Source organism: Heterodontus francisci, chromosome 2 (assembly GCF_036365525.1).
Source record: "Heterodontus francisci isolate sHetFra1 chromosome 2, sHetFra1.hap1, whole genome shotgun sequence".
Taxonomy (NCBI): Eukaryota; Metazoa; Chordata; class Chondrichthyes; order Heterodontiformes; family Heterodontidae; genus Heterodontus; species Heterodontus francisci.
In genome coordinates this window covers 14,741,957-14,757,868 of record NC_090372.1, presented here as the reverse complement: position 1 = coordinate 14,757,868, position 15,912 = coordinate 14,741,957, and the positions used below count along the sequence as shown (strand labels likewise).

The window sequence follows — 15,912 nt, the reverse complement described above, 5'->3', positions numbered from 1 at the left end:
TGACTGTTGTTAGAAGTACTATGACAAGCTGCTCAATGTGGCAAATGCAGCTTTGTTAATCCAAATATGGAGTCAGGCACTTAAACTATAAAGGACCACATTTGTGAGTCAAGTACCTCACATATTGAAATTAAACCTTAGTGAGTAGGTACTCTTTATATACAAAAGATGCTTAGAAGTCAAGATCTCTCCTTATTTGGGTGCATAGCCCCAAATATATGTTACTACATACATGGAGGAACAAGGGATACTCCTGATTGTAAGGAATAATAATAGTGATTAGCTCAGACTGAGGATTTTTGTGGATCACATACTGGAACTGTTGTTTCCTGTGCATTCTTGCAAGCAATAATATTCATTCAAGGCCAATTGATAATAATGACAGAGTGATAGACTGCAGAAAGAGAGCATCAAGGGTATAGGAAGCTCAACACGGATGAGGTATAGGCTGAGCAAAGAAGCTGTTGTAGTGTTTTGTGGCTTCGCACAGTAATATCTGAAGCCGAGGTCAAGAAAATCGATGGCAGTGTCGGTGGAAGTCAACATAACCACTGTTCTGAGTCTCCACATTACCGGTATCTTCCAGGCCATCACTGAAGACTTCACAGAAATCAGCATTCATGATATGCCTGAAGCTCTGCACCACAAGGCAAAGCAATTCATTGAGGTCAGCATGAACTGCAGGAGTAAAGATTTCAAACTGACTGACCATATATGGTCCAATCCAGGACCATATCAGAAGAGGGGAAATTTCCACATCCTCCACGTGAAATTGGTTTGTGAGCAGCAACACAAAGCCCTGCATGTTAATTAATATTACTCAGGGAATAGACACTATTCAATTATATTATACCAGCCCTGTGAAGACAAATTGTTCAGACAGGAAGGTCATGATGTATGATTGCCATAAGAGTGATGTGCCTTTAAGATCTCAGTATGCTAATGAGATAAATGCCAGAATGTAATCATGTGACTCAAAGCCAGAGTCACTTCTTTAAATTCTTTTGTGGGATGTGGGCATCGCTGGCAAGGCCAGCACTTGCTGTCCATCCCTAATTGCCCTAGAACTGAATGGCTTGCTGGGCCATTTCAGAGGGCAGTTAAGAGTCAACCACATTGCTGTGGGTCTGGAGTCACATGTAGGCCAGGCCAGGTAAGGACAGCAGATTTCCATCCCTAAAGGACATTAGTGAACCAGATGGGTTTTATTACTGAGACTAGCATTTAATTCCAGATTTCTATTAATTAATTGAATTAATTTAAATTACACCAGCTGCTGTGGTGGGATTTGAACTCATGTCCCCAGGACATTTGCCTGGGCCTCTGGATTACTAGTCCAGTGACATTGCCACTCCGCCACCATCTCCCCTAAACAACTGTAACTGTAACACCCAGATGAAGGTTCCTCAAATAGTTTGCTCTGTACTGTATATAATAGTTTGGCTGTTAATAAACCTGTCCGAGATCTTCATCTGGACACCACGCTTCTCATTTATGTTGCATTAGACAACATAAAGAACTAATTACATGGCGGCAGCTGTGGTTAAAAGACAAAGTCGAAGTTGAAATCCACAGGTAAAATAACTGTAAAAATGACCCTTCCTACAGCCACTAGAGAGAAAGTTCAAGAGAAAGTCTGGCCCAAATAGTGGAAAGAAAAAAGAACTTACCTCCAGCTGTGGGAGACAGAGGTCAGAAGGAGAAGCTGCAAATAAATTCCTGCGATTGGGTGAGTCATTGTGCCGACAGTGGAGGATTTCCAGTTAAAAAGAAAAAGCTCTGAAGTGCTAAAAAAGTTGATTTTTTTAATGCAAAGTCACCATTAAAAACAAAACGGGGAAGACCCGATTCCACTCCCAGGCTGATTGCAATGGGTGTCCATTACCGGAGGCATCCGATAGCAAAAACCATGGGAAACCTCCAAACCTGCAGAGTTTCCATTCACGCAGACACAGTATAAGGGCAAACCTTTTAGGGATATGTGTGCCAAATGGGGCATAAACCTTGTGACCTCCTCACCACATTACCCTCGCTCTAATGGTCTTGCCTAGCGAATGGTTCGCACAGTCAAATCACTTATCCTGAAGAGTCAGACAACAAAACAAGATCTTCGTGTTGCCATTCTCCACGTCAGAGCTACACCTATGGATATGGGCTTACCGTCACCAGCAGAGATCATGTTTGGCAGACAAGTGTGAGCGACTCTGCCAAGCTGTCATCTGTCCAAATTCTCCGAGACGCAGGAGATACTGCACAAAAAACAAGGGAGAATGAAGATGGTACATGACCCACATGCAGGAGCGAAACTACCTCAACTACACGTAGGGCAAAAGGTCAGGGTCATACACCCCACAATGAGAACATGGTTACCTGCAGATATATCCAAAGTGTGCAGTGAGCCCAGGTCCTATGAGATTACAACATCTAACAGAGCAGTGTTGAGAAGGAATCGAAGCCACCTAAGAGAAGTATGCAATACTCCAATTGCACACAGCGGACTCGTAAAAACATACTCTGACAATGAGGGTGTGGCGGAACAACAGGACAACAACCAACATATTGATAACATGCCTGCAAACCAAAAACAGCCAAGGGTGAAATCCACATCTCCAGACGGCTTTACCATAACCAGATCTGGAAGAGTTGTCAAACCACCGAAACAATATATGGACTCTTAGGCTTCTATACTTGTAAATTTTATAATCTCTTTCCCATATAACTAACTTTGATGTTATCTAATTTTGTGTGTTTTTACTTGTAGCATATGAGACTTATCTTTGGAAAGAAAGGAGATGTTGTATGATTGCCTTAAGAGTGATTTCCCTTTAAGATCTCAGTATGCTAATGAGCTAAGGACCAGAATGTAGTCATGTCACTCAAAGCCATAGTCACTCTGCAACTGTAACACCTCGAAGAAGCTTCTGTAAATAGTTTGCTCTGTACTGTATAGAATAGTTTAGCTATTAATAAACCTGTTTGAGATCTTCAGCAAACTGGACTCCACGCACCTCATTTATATTGCATCAGACAACATAAATAACTCATTACAGGTCGCACAGATGACTGGTCCCTGTGAATCAAAAGATAAGCACTGTGCCCATGGCCGATGATCCCACTGATGAGTCCTTGTAAGCAACTGCAGCACAGCTTATAATGTTGCCCATGCCAAAATGGGGGTGCTCATTAAGCAAGCTTTCAGCTACCATTGCTTATATTACTCATGTGGAAAAAATTGTGAGAGTATGCTGCATGCTTTAATAGCAGTATTGCCAGAAATTGATGCATTGGAGGAGCATGAGTGACAAGAAGAGAGGGACCGACAGGACGAAGAAGATCCCATATAACCAGTGTTACGACCGAGGAGTGCACTGTCTTTCTCTAGCTCCACTTCTCCACAGGTCACAACGTCTTTTTAAATGTTTACCCAGTTACCGATACGGACAATTATATACTCTATTTTTATTTCAGAATAAAATCCACCAACGAGGTTTCTTTAATACACAACAAAATTAGTGATTTATTATAAAATAAGACGTATTCAGTAAAGATGCGGAGCATTAACACACAGATTGAAATATAAAAATTCCCTTCTAACTGAGGCCAACATTCACTCACACACTGGTTAAAGAAGAAATAGAGGTTTTCTCTGCAGAGATCGCTTTACAAACAAAGTACTTTGGCCAAATACTTGTTAATTCTTGAAGAAAAAGGATAAGATATGGAATGATATCAGTTGTCCCTTTTCTGGTATCCCAAATACATGTAGACTGCTGTCACTGGGATCTTTTTGGAGCAGTTCTCTTCAGGCAATGTCGAGGATTAGTCTGGCAGGCATTCCAGGAGAAATGTGGCATCAGGGGTTTCAGCTATCACACATGGGTTTCTCAGAGAAAGAAATGAGCTGGGTGCTTCTCTCAGCAGGCTGCAAACTCAACTGACTCGAAACAATATCCAAACCAAAACCAACTCATGACCACCATAAATCTTGACATGTCACTTCTCTGTAAATAACTCCCATAGTCAGAAGACACCTGCTGTTTACTTATCTGAAGACATGTGACTTCTAGTAAGTGTTTTTAAACAAAGTCCTAAAATCCTTCCAGTGACCTTTAAAAAAAAACAAAATCCAGCATCTATGGAATCACTTCAGTCCTCCAAAGGAATCCATTTCCACAATTTGAAAACATGAGTCCTCACAACAATATTAAAAAATGGAAGTACTTTCATAATACCAGTAGCAAGAGACCAGACCACCAAGATTAGAAGCGTGAGAGGCTATTGGAGCCCACTTTATTCACAGAGACCTCCCTATGTTTGAAAAAACAGTTTCAATTTCTCATTTGTATCTGACCAACTACCTTTCACTCCTGTTCTTGAGAACTGTACATTTTCGTCTCATTGAAATAGTCAAATTTCATTCTATCTTCATAGAATCATAGGATGATACACCACAGTAGGCGACCATTTGGCCCATCATACCTATTCTGGCTCTTTTGTCGAAGCTATTCAATTAATCCCCTGCTCTTTCCCACTATCAAGTGCCACAAACTCTACTTGTAAATTTTGCACAACACCAAGTTTAAAATGCAGAAGCTCAACTTCAATCACAAAGGAAACTTGATGTTCCACATGCAGATGGAAGGTTTAAGGAAAACACTAAAGGAAACTTGTAACATGACTTTTCATCACTTTGCTGTGGAAGGGATAACAGCAGAACACTGCTAAAATCACAAGACAATACTGTTGCTAATTCAAACTTGCTTTCGCATGAAAACGTTCACAAAGATTTTCAGAAAAACCTGTACTGATCCTTTTTTTTAAATTCACTCATGGAATGTGGGCATGATGAGATGGGATGTCTTAGCATATCGTGTGATTATGAAATCACTGGTTAATCTAGCAGCAAACTGTATACTACTTACAAATGTCATATTAAAAGCATGTATGCTCAGAGTCATAAGTGGTTGGATGCCAGTTAACCCACGTTCCATTGAAATGGCACTGCAATGAAAGAAAATAGAGGATTTAGCATAGTCATCTGACCACCCTTGCACAACCCCTAATGCCTTGCCGTACAGCAACATTGGATGAGTCAAAGAGAATGTTGCCCAGCCAAAGTAGGAGGAAAATGAAGGTTCACAATTTCCTTCATTTCCTAATTTTAACTAATATTCTTTGCGAGAGAGATTCAGATATGACTTTTTAACGTAATGGTGTGTTTTAATTGATCTTTTCTGCGTACAGTAGTATATAGATACATGTGGTCCGTAATTGCATGTGTGTTAGCCTCTTCATGTGCTTAACACTTCTACATGCCACTGATATTGTGTCACTGTTTTTGATCAATCTGCTCCCGCTGCATGAGGGCTAATATTTAGCAATCAAAGTTGTACCTGTGGTTGTGGAATCACTTCAACTTTGAGTGGAGTTTGCTGCTGATATCACTTCATTTGTGACGGGAGACATCTGTGCTCAAGTTAGTGACTTGGCCTTACTTTTGGGATCATCTCCAAAATCCACTTGTGCAGTGCCTGACATTGAAACAAAGCACTGATGGTATCTCTGCCACACAGATACTCCTTGGCTGTGCTCACAGGCTGCTGATGCATAGAAGTAACAACATTGGCCCAACCAGTTCCTGTTGCCATTTCCCTTCCATGCAAGCAAGTAGTTTCAATCACATTTAGACCCTCTCTTCCCCATCATCCCCTTTTCTGTCATCCACTGATCCTGTCTAGTCCAGAATTCTGGCTTGGTTTCAACCTCAATCACTATTCCTGGAAGTGAATTCCACAGTCTCACAACTCTGTGTGATGGTGTTTCTCTTGTGCTCTGTTCTAAATCTCTTCCATTTAATCTTATATTTAATCTTGTGTCTATGTTCCCTTGTTACTGATTCCTCGATTACAAGAAACAGTCTGCTTCTATCTGTCCTGTCCCTTTCATAATTTTAATCGCCCTATAATCTAATGTAGAAAGACCAAATTTTCCAGTTCTTACCTCTTATTTGTATTACCTCACAATAAGCAGCACCCTGAATCCGTATTGTACCCTCTCTAAAACTTCAATGTCCTTTCAATAGTGTGGAGCACAATACTCTAATTGAAGTCTTATGAAAATTTGTATCAGCTTATCATTGTCTCCAGGCTTTTATTAACAAGCCTCTTGTGATAAATTTTATTAGCTTTTTAAAGCCTTATCGATTTGAGGTGCTTTATTGACTTCTAAACCCGTATCCCCAAATCCCACCCCACAGCATTAAACGTACATCAATTTAGAGTGTAACTCCTGCTATTACGGTTTTACTGAAATGCATTGCCTCATGATTACTGGATGGCTTTTGCTCAGGAGACACATCCGTCTGAATCATACAGGCAAGATCGCCCATATGGCTCTGCATTTTGGGGTAGAACCAGAATCAGGCATGCCTACATTCTGTTTAGATACTGTTCCAAATTCCAGTGCCTGCCCCGAGTATGTAAATTGCTGCATTCCCTCTATTTGGGATGGTGCCTGTGTCACTGGCCATGGGTATCTGGGAGTTCTGCAGAAGCAGGACTCTCAGAATTTTGTTTGCTGCAGGTGCATCATTGGTGACATTCTGAAACCACTTTGTGCAAATGATAAAGTTGGAGTGTGACTTTGCCATTAATGTCCAAGTAGAATTAAACTCCCTCATGCAGTTTATGATGCCATGTTGTGCCCTGACTGGGACTTCAGGCTGTATTTGCACTATAACTACAGGCTTGGTGAATTGAAACCACTTCAGAACAACTCTACAGTTGTAGACTTTCAAGGCTGTCCACATTGGATGCCAGTAGTCCTTCTGGGTTGGACTTTATGCCGTGACCTCTGCTGTCACAAACGGTGTTGGTGCCTCCAAGATAGCAGAATTCTTAATAGACAATCATCCATCTGTCCTTCCCATTACCTGAGAGATGGAATCAAGGGACTCTGTTAATAGATTCAATAAACATCTTTAAAATATAGCAGGACTAAGTATTCTGAGCAGGAGCAGCCAGCACATGCATCTGCTGATATTTGAGCAGTGCCCATTTCTTCTATCCCTTTGCCAAAATCATGCCTAACAATATCTAATCTGTGTCAGCTGTTGCTCAGTTGATTGCACTCTCGCCTCTGAGTTATTAGGTTCAAGTCCCACTGCAGGACTCGAGCACAAAAGTCAAGGCTGCCACTCCAGGACAGGACTGAGGGGGTGCTGCATTGTTGGAATTTCTGTCTTTCAGATGAGATACTAAAGTGAGGCCCTATCTGCCCTCACAGGTGGATATAAAGGACAGACCCCGCCACCCCCCCAATGTTGGGGGGTGGGGTGGGGCGGGGGGGCCAGAAAATGCCTCCGGGAGAGCTCCACCAGACCTCGACGCCGGGAAGGCCCAACCTGATATTGTCAGCGGCGGAGAGGCCTCGTGGTGCCCCTCCCTCCCTCCCCGCCACTTGGCAACAGGTGTCCAAATTAAATATTTAAATTCATTAAAATAAACAAATTAATTACCATTACGCTCCCCGTGTCTGTCCCAGAGCGATCTTTGTGCCAGTGGGTGGCACATCCGTGCCTTCAGATCCCCATCTGGGGAACCGAGGTGAGGAGGGGGAGCAGGTACGTTTCTCAGTGTGGGTAAGTGTTTTGGTGGAAAGAGGGCAAGTAATTAATTCTATGGTTATGGTGGGGTGGGAGAGGGGGGCAAGATAAATTTATTACATTTTTTTACATCAATGTATCTTAAAAAATTTAAATGGAACGGTCAGGCTCGAAGCCCTTTAAAAGTGGCATCAGCACCTACGCACAAGCAGCTGACGCCATTGCTGGGGACGGACAGCCTGTCCCTCCCCCCATCCACGTCATCGGTTGGTGGGGGGGGGGTGGTGGGGAGGTCCGCCTCTGCTATTTAAATGAGCTCATGCGCTGAATATCGCGGCAGCTCTGCAGCCTGCGCGGGCGGACCGCCAATGTTATCGCAGGATAAATTTCAGCCCACAAGATTCGTGGCATCATTTTGAAGAAGTGTGGGGGGAGTTATTGCTGGTGACCTGCTCAATGTTTATCCCTCAATAAACATCACAAACAACAAACTATTTGATCGTTATCATGTTGCTGTTTGTGGGAGCTTGCTGTGTGCATATTGGCTGCTGAATTTCCTACATTACAACAGTAACTGCACTTCAAAAATACTTCATTGACTGTAAAGTGCTTTGAGGCATTCGGTGGTCATGAAAGGTGCTATATAAATGCAAGACTTTCTTTTAATCTTTTTTCCTCCTAGCAGGAGCACTCTTGGCCAATATTTACTCCTCAACCAACATCACTAAAAGAACTGATTATCTGTTCATTATCTCATCACTGTTTGTAGGACCTTGCCATGTCTAAATTGGTTGCTAAGTTTCCGACATTAAAATAATAACTATATTTCAAAAGTACTTCATTGGCTGTGAAGTGCTTTGTTGTGTCCTAAAACATCCCGAAAAGTGTGATATAAATACAAACTCCTTCTTGCTTTATCTCATCACATCGATAAATCTCGAGCTGATAACTTTGCTATCCTCACACGTACATTAATATGAGACACCTATTTAAAAGAATACCATCTCCATTCTAACATCTTTTTCATATTCGTATCTATGTTTGAAGAAAGAAAGGAGAAAGAGAAGGTTTTACTATTCTCATACAAGGAATTACTTTGAAATGCAGTGACTGTTGTTACATAGGCAAATGCAGCAGTCATTCTGCATATCTCAAATCTCAAATATCTCAAATCTCAAATATCTCAAATCTCAAATATCTCAAATCTCAAATATCTCAAATCTCAAATAATAAGGAGAAGAATGGCCGGTTTATTTGGCTGCGGAGGGATGTTGGGAAGGAGCCCGGGAGAACTTCTTGCTCGTCCTCAAACAGCACCATGGGATTTTTAGCATTTATCTGTCAACTTTTTTGATGGCAATGGACATCATACCGACAGCTATCACAATGAATAGTCCCATTGTAAGGCTGCAGCATCTGCAGTTAGATTTCAAATAATTGATACTACTGATTTGAAAACAAGAGTCAAAATATTCTGCTGCCCCTGTGATTTTCAGGGTTTTCAATTTGTTGTCAAATATTATCATATGTCAAGAGTTAAAGAAAATCAGGTTTGTAGATGACTTAGCAATGTCAGTAATTGCAAGATGTTCCAACAACAACAACTTGTATTTATACAGCGCCTTTAACATAATAGAACTTCCTGAGGTGATTCATAGGAGCATTAATAAAGCAAAACTTGACACCAAGCCAAATAAGGCGATATTAAGGCAGATGACCTAAAGCTTGGTCAAAATGATAGGCTTTAAGGAGTGTCTTAAAGGAGGAAAAAGAGGTGTGAAGGTGGAGAGATTTCGAAAGGGAATTCCAGAGCTTAGGAGCCAGACGCACAGCCAATTATGGCGAAGCAATTAAAATTGGGGATGCTCAAGAGGCCAGAATTAGAGCAGCGCAGATATCTCAGAGATTTGTGGGGCTGGAGGAGATTACAGAGATAGGGAGGGGTGGGCCATGGAGGCATTTGAAAACAAGGATGAGAATTTTAAAATCGAGATGTTTCTTTACCAGGAGCCAATGCAGGTCAGCAAGCACATGGGTGGTGGGTAAATGGGACTTGGTCTGAGTTAGGACACAGGCAGCAGAGTTTTGACAGAGGACTGAACATGGGATGGACCAGGAGTGTATTAGAATAGTCACTTTTAGAGATAACAAAGGCATGGATGAGGGTTTCAGCAGCAGATAAGCTAAGGCAGGGACAGACTGAGGCAATGTTACAGATTCAGCCTCAGACTGTTACCTGGGAGAGTTTTCAATAAATCTACTCATGAGCGTACTTTAATTGTGCAACGACAGAAGTGCAGTCATTTGTAAGATTTCAATTTCATAAACTTTTAAGCGGCACAGTGGCGCAGTGGTTAGCACCGCAGCCTCACAGCTCCTGCGACCCGGGTCCAATTCTGGGTACTGCCTGTGTGGAGTTTGCAAGTTCTCCCTGTGTCTGCGTGAGTTTCCTCCGGGTGCTCCGGTTTCCTCCCACATGCCAAAGACTTGCAGGTTGATAGGTAAATTGGGCAGTAGCAATTGCCCTAGTATAGGTAGGTGGTAGGGAAATATAGGGACAGGTGGGAATGTGGTAGGAATATGGAATTAGTGTAGGATTAGTATAAATGGGTGGTTGATGGTCGGCACAGACTCGGTGGGCCGAAGGGCCTGTTTCAGTGCTGTATCTCTAAACTAAACTAAACTAAAAGGTATTGACAATGTCTGGACTGCCAAAGGGCCATACACAGACTCCTCACCGGCGAGGTTCATCACACAACCATTTTTAACAATAAACTATTAATATTCAAAATTTAGATGCAATGGAATGCTGTGGGCTGCTCTGTCAAGAAGATATGCTTCAAGTAACTCAATTACCAATTTTGACAAGAAAGCCTTCAATAAATGAATGTCAAAATGAATTTCGGAAGGAGCTGAAAAGAGACAAAGAATGTACACCACTGTCAACTGTGATTGTAAGGTAAACTGTGTTTCTAAATAATACTATTTTGTAAAAAATTCAAGATAATCACAGAATGTTATGCAGCAAAAATAACATTTTTCCAATATTATTTATCTCGCAAACTAACATGTTAAGGAAGAATTCAGAACAAATTATAATTTTCAATAAACTGATTTTTTTTGCGTGAAATTCAATCTTGGGCAATGGTACACAATCTGTACACAGATCACCTTTTACGTTGCTCACTAGATTATTCTTCCGATATGTTGATGCAGTCATTTGCACAGAAACTTCAATATGTCTTATTATACTTCTGGTAAGTGGCCATCCTCAATCAGAATTATTTGCCTCTAACTCTTAAAGCATTGGTCACTAGTTTCCATTTGTTCTGGAGAGTAAGGATTAAAGTAACATTGTGACACTATTATGATAATGGTTCACTTCCTTTTTGCCCATTTTTTACAATGATCTTCCCCATCACTTTGGTTCGTTGTGATATTGTTTGCTGCCCAACCAACAAAGCATGGAAGCATTCTGTTTTCAGACCTCTGTCAATATAACACTTTAGTCATCTATTAAAAATAGTAGTAGTGTGAGGTGACACATCCTTCCTTTCAGCTGCCAACACTCTAGAGTGCCTTTCTCATGCTTGGTATCACCCTCAGCCAGGTGCATCACAAATTCACTATTGTGGGACTTAGTAGGAGGAACATGTGACTACCCAGTGCATCAGTACATTTAAATGCTGAGTGAATGGGCTGATATTGGGCAGAACCTTAGCTGTGTGGAAATGGCTTTTGGAGTCAGGATAGTGGGGAATTTTTGAAAGTTGCGTGACGCATTCTGCCTCCGAACGATCTTGCTGGAGGCAGGGTCAGACTGGCACCCACTACCTACCCTGCTGCGGCAGGTAGCCAATTAGTGGCAAGTAAGTGCCCACTTGGTGACGCTGTCGGGATTTTCCCATTGGCAGATGGGCCCCCCACTGAGGCCGAAGCCTGGCAGGTACCTGGAGCCTGCCTCCTGGGGATGGGGTAGGGGTGGCCAGCGAGTCCTCTTTTAAGTCCCCATCTCCACCCCCCCATTCAGAACTGCGGGTGCAGAGGGTCACAGCTGTGGCTGCAGGCCTTCCTGTGGAGGTTTCTCCCCTGCACAATGATGGCCTAGCAGCTGTGGCCACACCTATTTATAATGATGTTTTAAGGGCGGCACAGTGGCACAGTGGTTAGCACCGCAGCCTCACAGCTCCAGCGACCCGGGTTCAATTCTGGGTACTGCCCTGTGTGGAGTTTGCAAGTTCTCCCTGTGTCTGCGTGGGTTTCCTCCGGGTGCTCCGGTTTCCTCCCACAAGCCAAAGACTTGCAGGTTGATAGGTAAATTGGCCATTATAAATTGCCCCTAATATAGGTAGGTGGTAGGGGAATATAGGAACAGGTGAGGATGTGGTAGGAATATGGGATTAGTGTAGGATTAGTATAAATGGGTGGTTAATGGTCGGCACAGACTCGGTGGGCCGAAGGGCCTGTTTCAGTGCTGTATCTCTAAATCTAAAATCTAAAAGAAAAATCTAAAAGTCTTCAGAGGGCACATCCATATTGAGACACCCTCGTGGTCTCCTCGCAGTGGTGCTGCCAGCCGCTCACAGCCTCGGGCACTCAGATCGACCCTCCTGTTCTCCCTAATTGGTTAGGGCTCCTGGAGGAAGGCTTCTAATTGGCTGCCTCTGGGAAGATCACACAGGCGGGCAGGACTCAGACACCATCGGTGTCGCGACCCACACATGGTCCTGATGCCCGCGAACCTTCTAAGTTGAGAAGATTCTGCCCAAAGTGTTTGCAAATCAGACGCAATTCACCAAAGATACAATATACCTCATCATTAAATTAAATTCTCTTCTAAATACCACAGTGCTGTGCTTCACACCTTATCACACTCCACCTATGGAGCCGTGTTGTGTCAAGACTTCCATCAATCTGATCGAAATGTGGAGAATAATGCCCTAAATCCTTTACCAATCTCCACTGTTGTGGTGCAAATCAAACTGTTTTCAAGAGATAATCTTTCACCTAATTTGTATTCTACTGATCCAAACATAACTGGAACTAACACCCATATTTGTTCACTCATTTTTTTTAAAAAACTAATGCTGTTTCCCAATATACCATTCTAAATCCTTTTGATTGATTATCCCCATAAATGTGTGAACCATGGCTTAGTTGGTAGCACTTTTGCCTCCATATGATCAAGTTCTATTCCAGGATTTAAGCACAACAATTTAAGCTGATCCTCCAGTGCAGTACTGAGGGGGTGCTGCCTTTCAGGTGAGATGTTACATAAAGGCCCTATCTGCCCTCTCAGGTGACACTATTTCAAAAAAGAACAGCAGAGTTCACCGCAGTGTCCTGGCCAATGTTTATCCCTCAGTCAACATCACAAAAACTGATTATCTGGTCATTATCACATTGCTGTTTGTGGGAGCTTGCTGTGTACAAATTGGCTGCTGCGTTTCCTGCCACAGTGACTACACTTCAAAAAGTAAATCATTGGCTGTAAAGCACTTTGAAACGCCCTGTGGTTGTGAAAGGTGCCATAAAAATGCAACTTTTTCTTTCATCAACTCTTTTTAATTAGTACAAAATAGATTAGCAGTTCAGGAGGGAACATAAATTGTACCTACTCCCTGGCAAGATATTTGAGGTAGTTTATACTTTAATGGCAATCATCACTATATCAAAAGACATTACCAATTCTATTTATATTCTGTGCAACCAAGGCCATTTTAATGGTTGGCGTGCAGCTTTCACTGCCAACTATTGCCTCAGAGCATTTGATTAATTCTTTAACTAAAAGGAATCAATGGGAAGAAGTAAAATTAGGACAATTTCTTTCCCTGGGGCCAGCCTCAGTTTTAGTATTCTTAACATCACAGTGATATAAGCCAGGCTCATTTGCAAAGGTCAAGTGTTCCTTTCAGTTGATAACATGCTAAGTATGGAAGACTTTAATATTAGAGGGCAGAGCTTGCATTTTGGACACAATTGTAGATCCAAGTGCAAATTGTGCCCAAAATTGCGGCTAGTATTCTGAATAGAATTTTTTTCAAGATTTGCTCAAACTCATTTGCGGAAAAACAAATGTAAAATTTTTCATGAACCAGCACAATTGAGAATATTGTAATTTTTTTTTAAGAGTGGTAACCTGGTGCAGTTTTATTAATACAGCCATAAATGGCTTTGTCACAAAAATTAGGCATTTTTTATCAGTGTCCATTCCATCACAATGAGTAACGCAATTTTAAATAAATGAAAATACTTTTAAAACGCTATACAGGACCATTTACTAGATTGATTGGTGTACATAGTCAGTTTCTTAGTAAATTGAATATTTTTTAATATTTAAAAACTTTTAAAAAGGTACCTATTAATGCCCTAGGTTAGAATGCTCTACCTTTTTCGAACCATGAGCTATTTATATTAAATTGAAAAGGGATTTAACACATTCCCATTTCCTTACACCCGTACTTGTTTACAAATATCTAAGAATTTTATATGTTGAAATATGAAGCTGTCATGAGTCATCCAACCTCCTGAATGAGTTAGTCCTTTAAGTCAACATCAGCAAGACCAAAGCCATCTGATTGACCCCTGCCAGAAACCCTGCATCTTATTTCATATTTCATATTTCATTACTTTGGTGGCTTCCTTGGGCTGAGCTGAACAGTGTACAAACTCAGCTTGATCTTCAGCTGACATTCAAACTCCACATCCTAGACATCATCAAGATTGCCTATTTCCACCTCTGCAGCATCACTGGCCTTTGTCCTTTACTAACCCTCAGCAACGCTGAAATACTTATCCACATCTTTGCTGCCTCTAGATTTGATGCCAAAGTCTATCCTTGTCAGCTTCCTGAGTTCTGCTCCCATACCAAATTCCACCACCTGCATTTTATCCCTCGCTGAATCCTACTCTTTTATTGCCCCACTCCACACCAATCTTTATGGACTCCAAAAGCATCGACTTCATTTTCATTCCGGGTTCAGGAACCTGATGCCTGGAACCTTTCAGGGTCCCAAGCCCATGTTTCAGAAGCATTGCTCTGGCAACGCACTCTTGGAATGAAAATACCCTAATTGGGCAGGAGGCGAGCTCGGTGCCCAATTAGAGGTGCCGGACGCCTCCAGGAGGCGGGAGCTGCCTGGCTGGGGCCAGTGGCAAAGGCAAGCGACAGCCATGTTGGGTGGGGGGGGGAGGGGGTGGTACCACTGCCTTGCCATGAAGTGCAGGCAGCCCATGAAAGGGCCAGGATGGTGACAAGGACATATAGGGGCCATGGAGGCCGTGAAGGTACAACGCTCCACCCAGTACTCGCTGGCTCCTCAAATTTATTTCCATCACACTTTTTAATAACGTTTATTTGGCCACGTGGCAGCCCGGACAGCTGTGCACCAGATAGGTTGGGATCACTGGAATCAGAATTGAAAATTGCCTTCCTAAGTGCCCCAGCTCCTTAACAAGCTCCTAAAGGAGCTTAATGGGCCCTTAGTTAGAGGTGATCTGCTTCCCCATTCCCTCCCCTCCGCCTTTACATTGAAAATCGTGGCCCCAAATGTTGGTCCTTATCTTCATGTTTCTCCCATGGTCTTATCTCTTGCAACCTCCTTCATCCCGATGTTGGCTCCTTCAACTTTACCCTCTTTTGCAACTCCCCCTCTTTTAGCTCTACCTTCATTCCAAGAGGGGGAGGTGAGCATTCAAACTGTGTGCCAGAACCTCGGAGATTCGGAGAGATGCAGCGGGAGAGGAGCTGGAAGTTTGGAGGCAAATCAAAAAGTGACATCACAATCAACAGAGAGCACGGGGAAACAGCAAGCAGGCCGGGGTGAGTATACTGGTAAGCTTTTAATTTAATCTAAGTTAATCAAATATAAAATAAGACGATCAATTCATTAGTATAAAAGCTAAAAACTAAGGCGGATTTTATAATTTACCATATATATATATATAGAGAGAGAGGGACCAGCAGGGAGGGTATTGGTTCAAATTAGGAGCTGGGTAATTAAAATTTTTTCAATCGTGGCAATGTAACAGTAAGTGTTATAATAAGAGTAGAAACACAGAGCAGGACTAGAAGTATTAATTACAATTGATTGTTTAAACAGGTACTTTTAATTTAATTTAATTTAAATCAAACATAGCATCAAACATCCAAATATTTAACATCCAAATCAATTAATTAATTAGAATAGAGATGGCTGGGCAGGTGATGTGTTGCAGCTGTAGTATGTGGGAGTTGGTGGACGCCGGTGCAATCCATAGTGACCACATCTGCAGCAAGTGGTGGCTGCTTGAGGACCTTCAGCTCAGAG

At 42.2% G+C, this 15,912-nt stretch overlaps 1 protein-coding gene across 1 annotated transcript in view; it reads left to right on the top strand.

Moving 5' to 3' along the window:
* LOC137382531 (uncharacterized) overlaps positions 1–15,912 on the top strand; it is a 93,645-nt gene that overhangs the window by 49,292 nt on the left and 28,441 nt on the right. The window contains exons 4-5 of the mRNA XM_068054535.1: positions 10,400–10,562; positions 15,264–15,425. Coding sequence (XP_067910636.1) covers positions 10,400–10,562; positions 15,264–15,425 — 325 coding nt within the window. The remainder of the gene's footprint in view (positions 1–10,399; positions 10,563–15,263; positions 15,426–15,912) is intronic.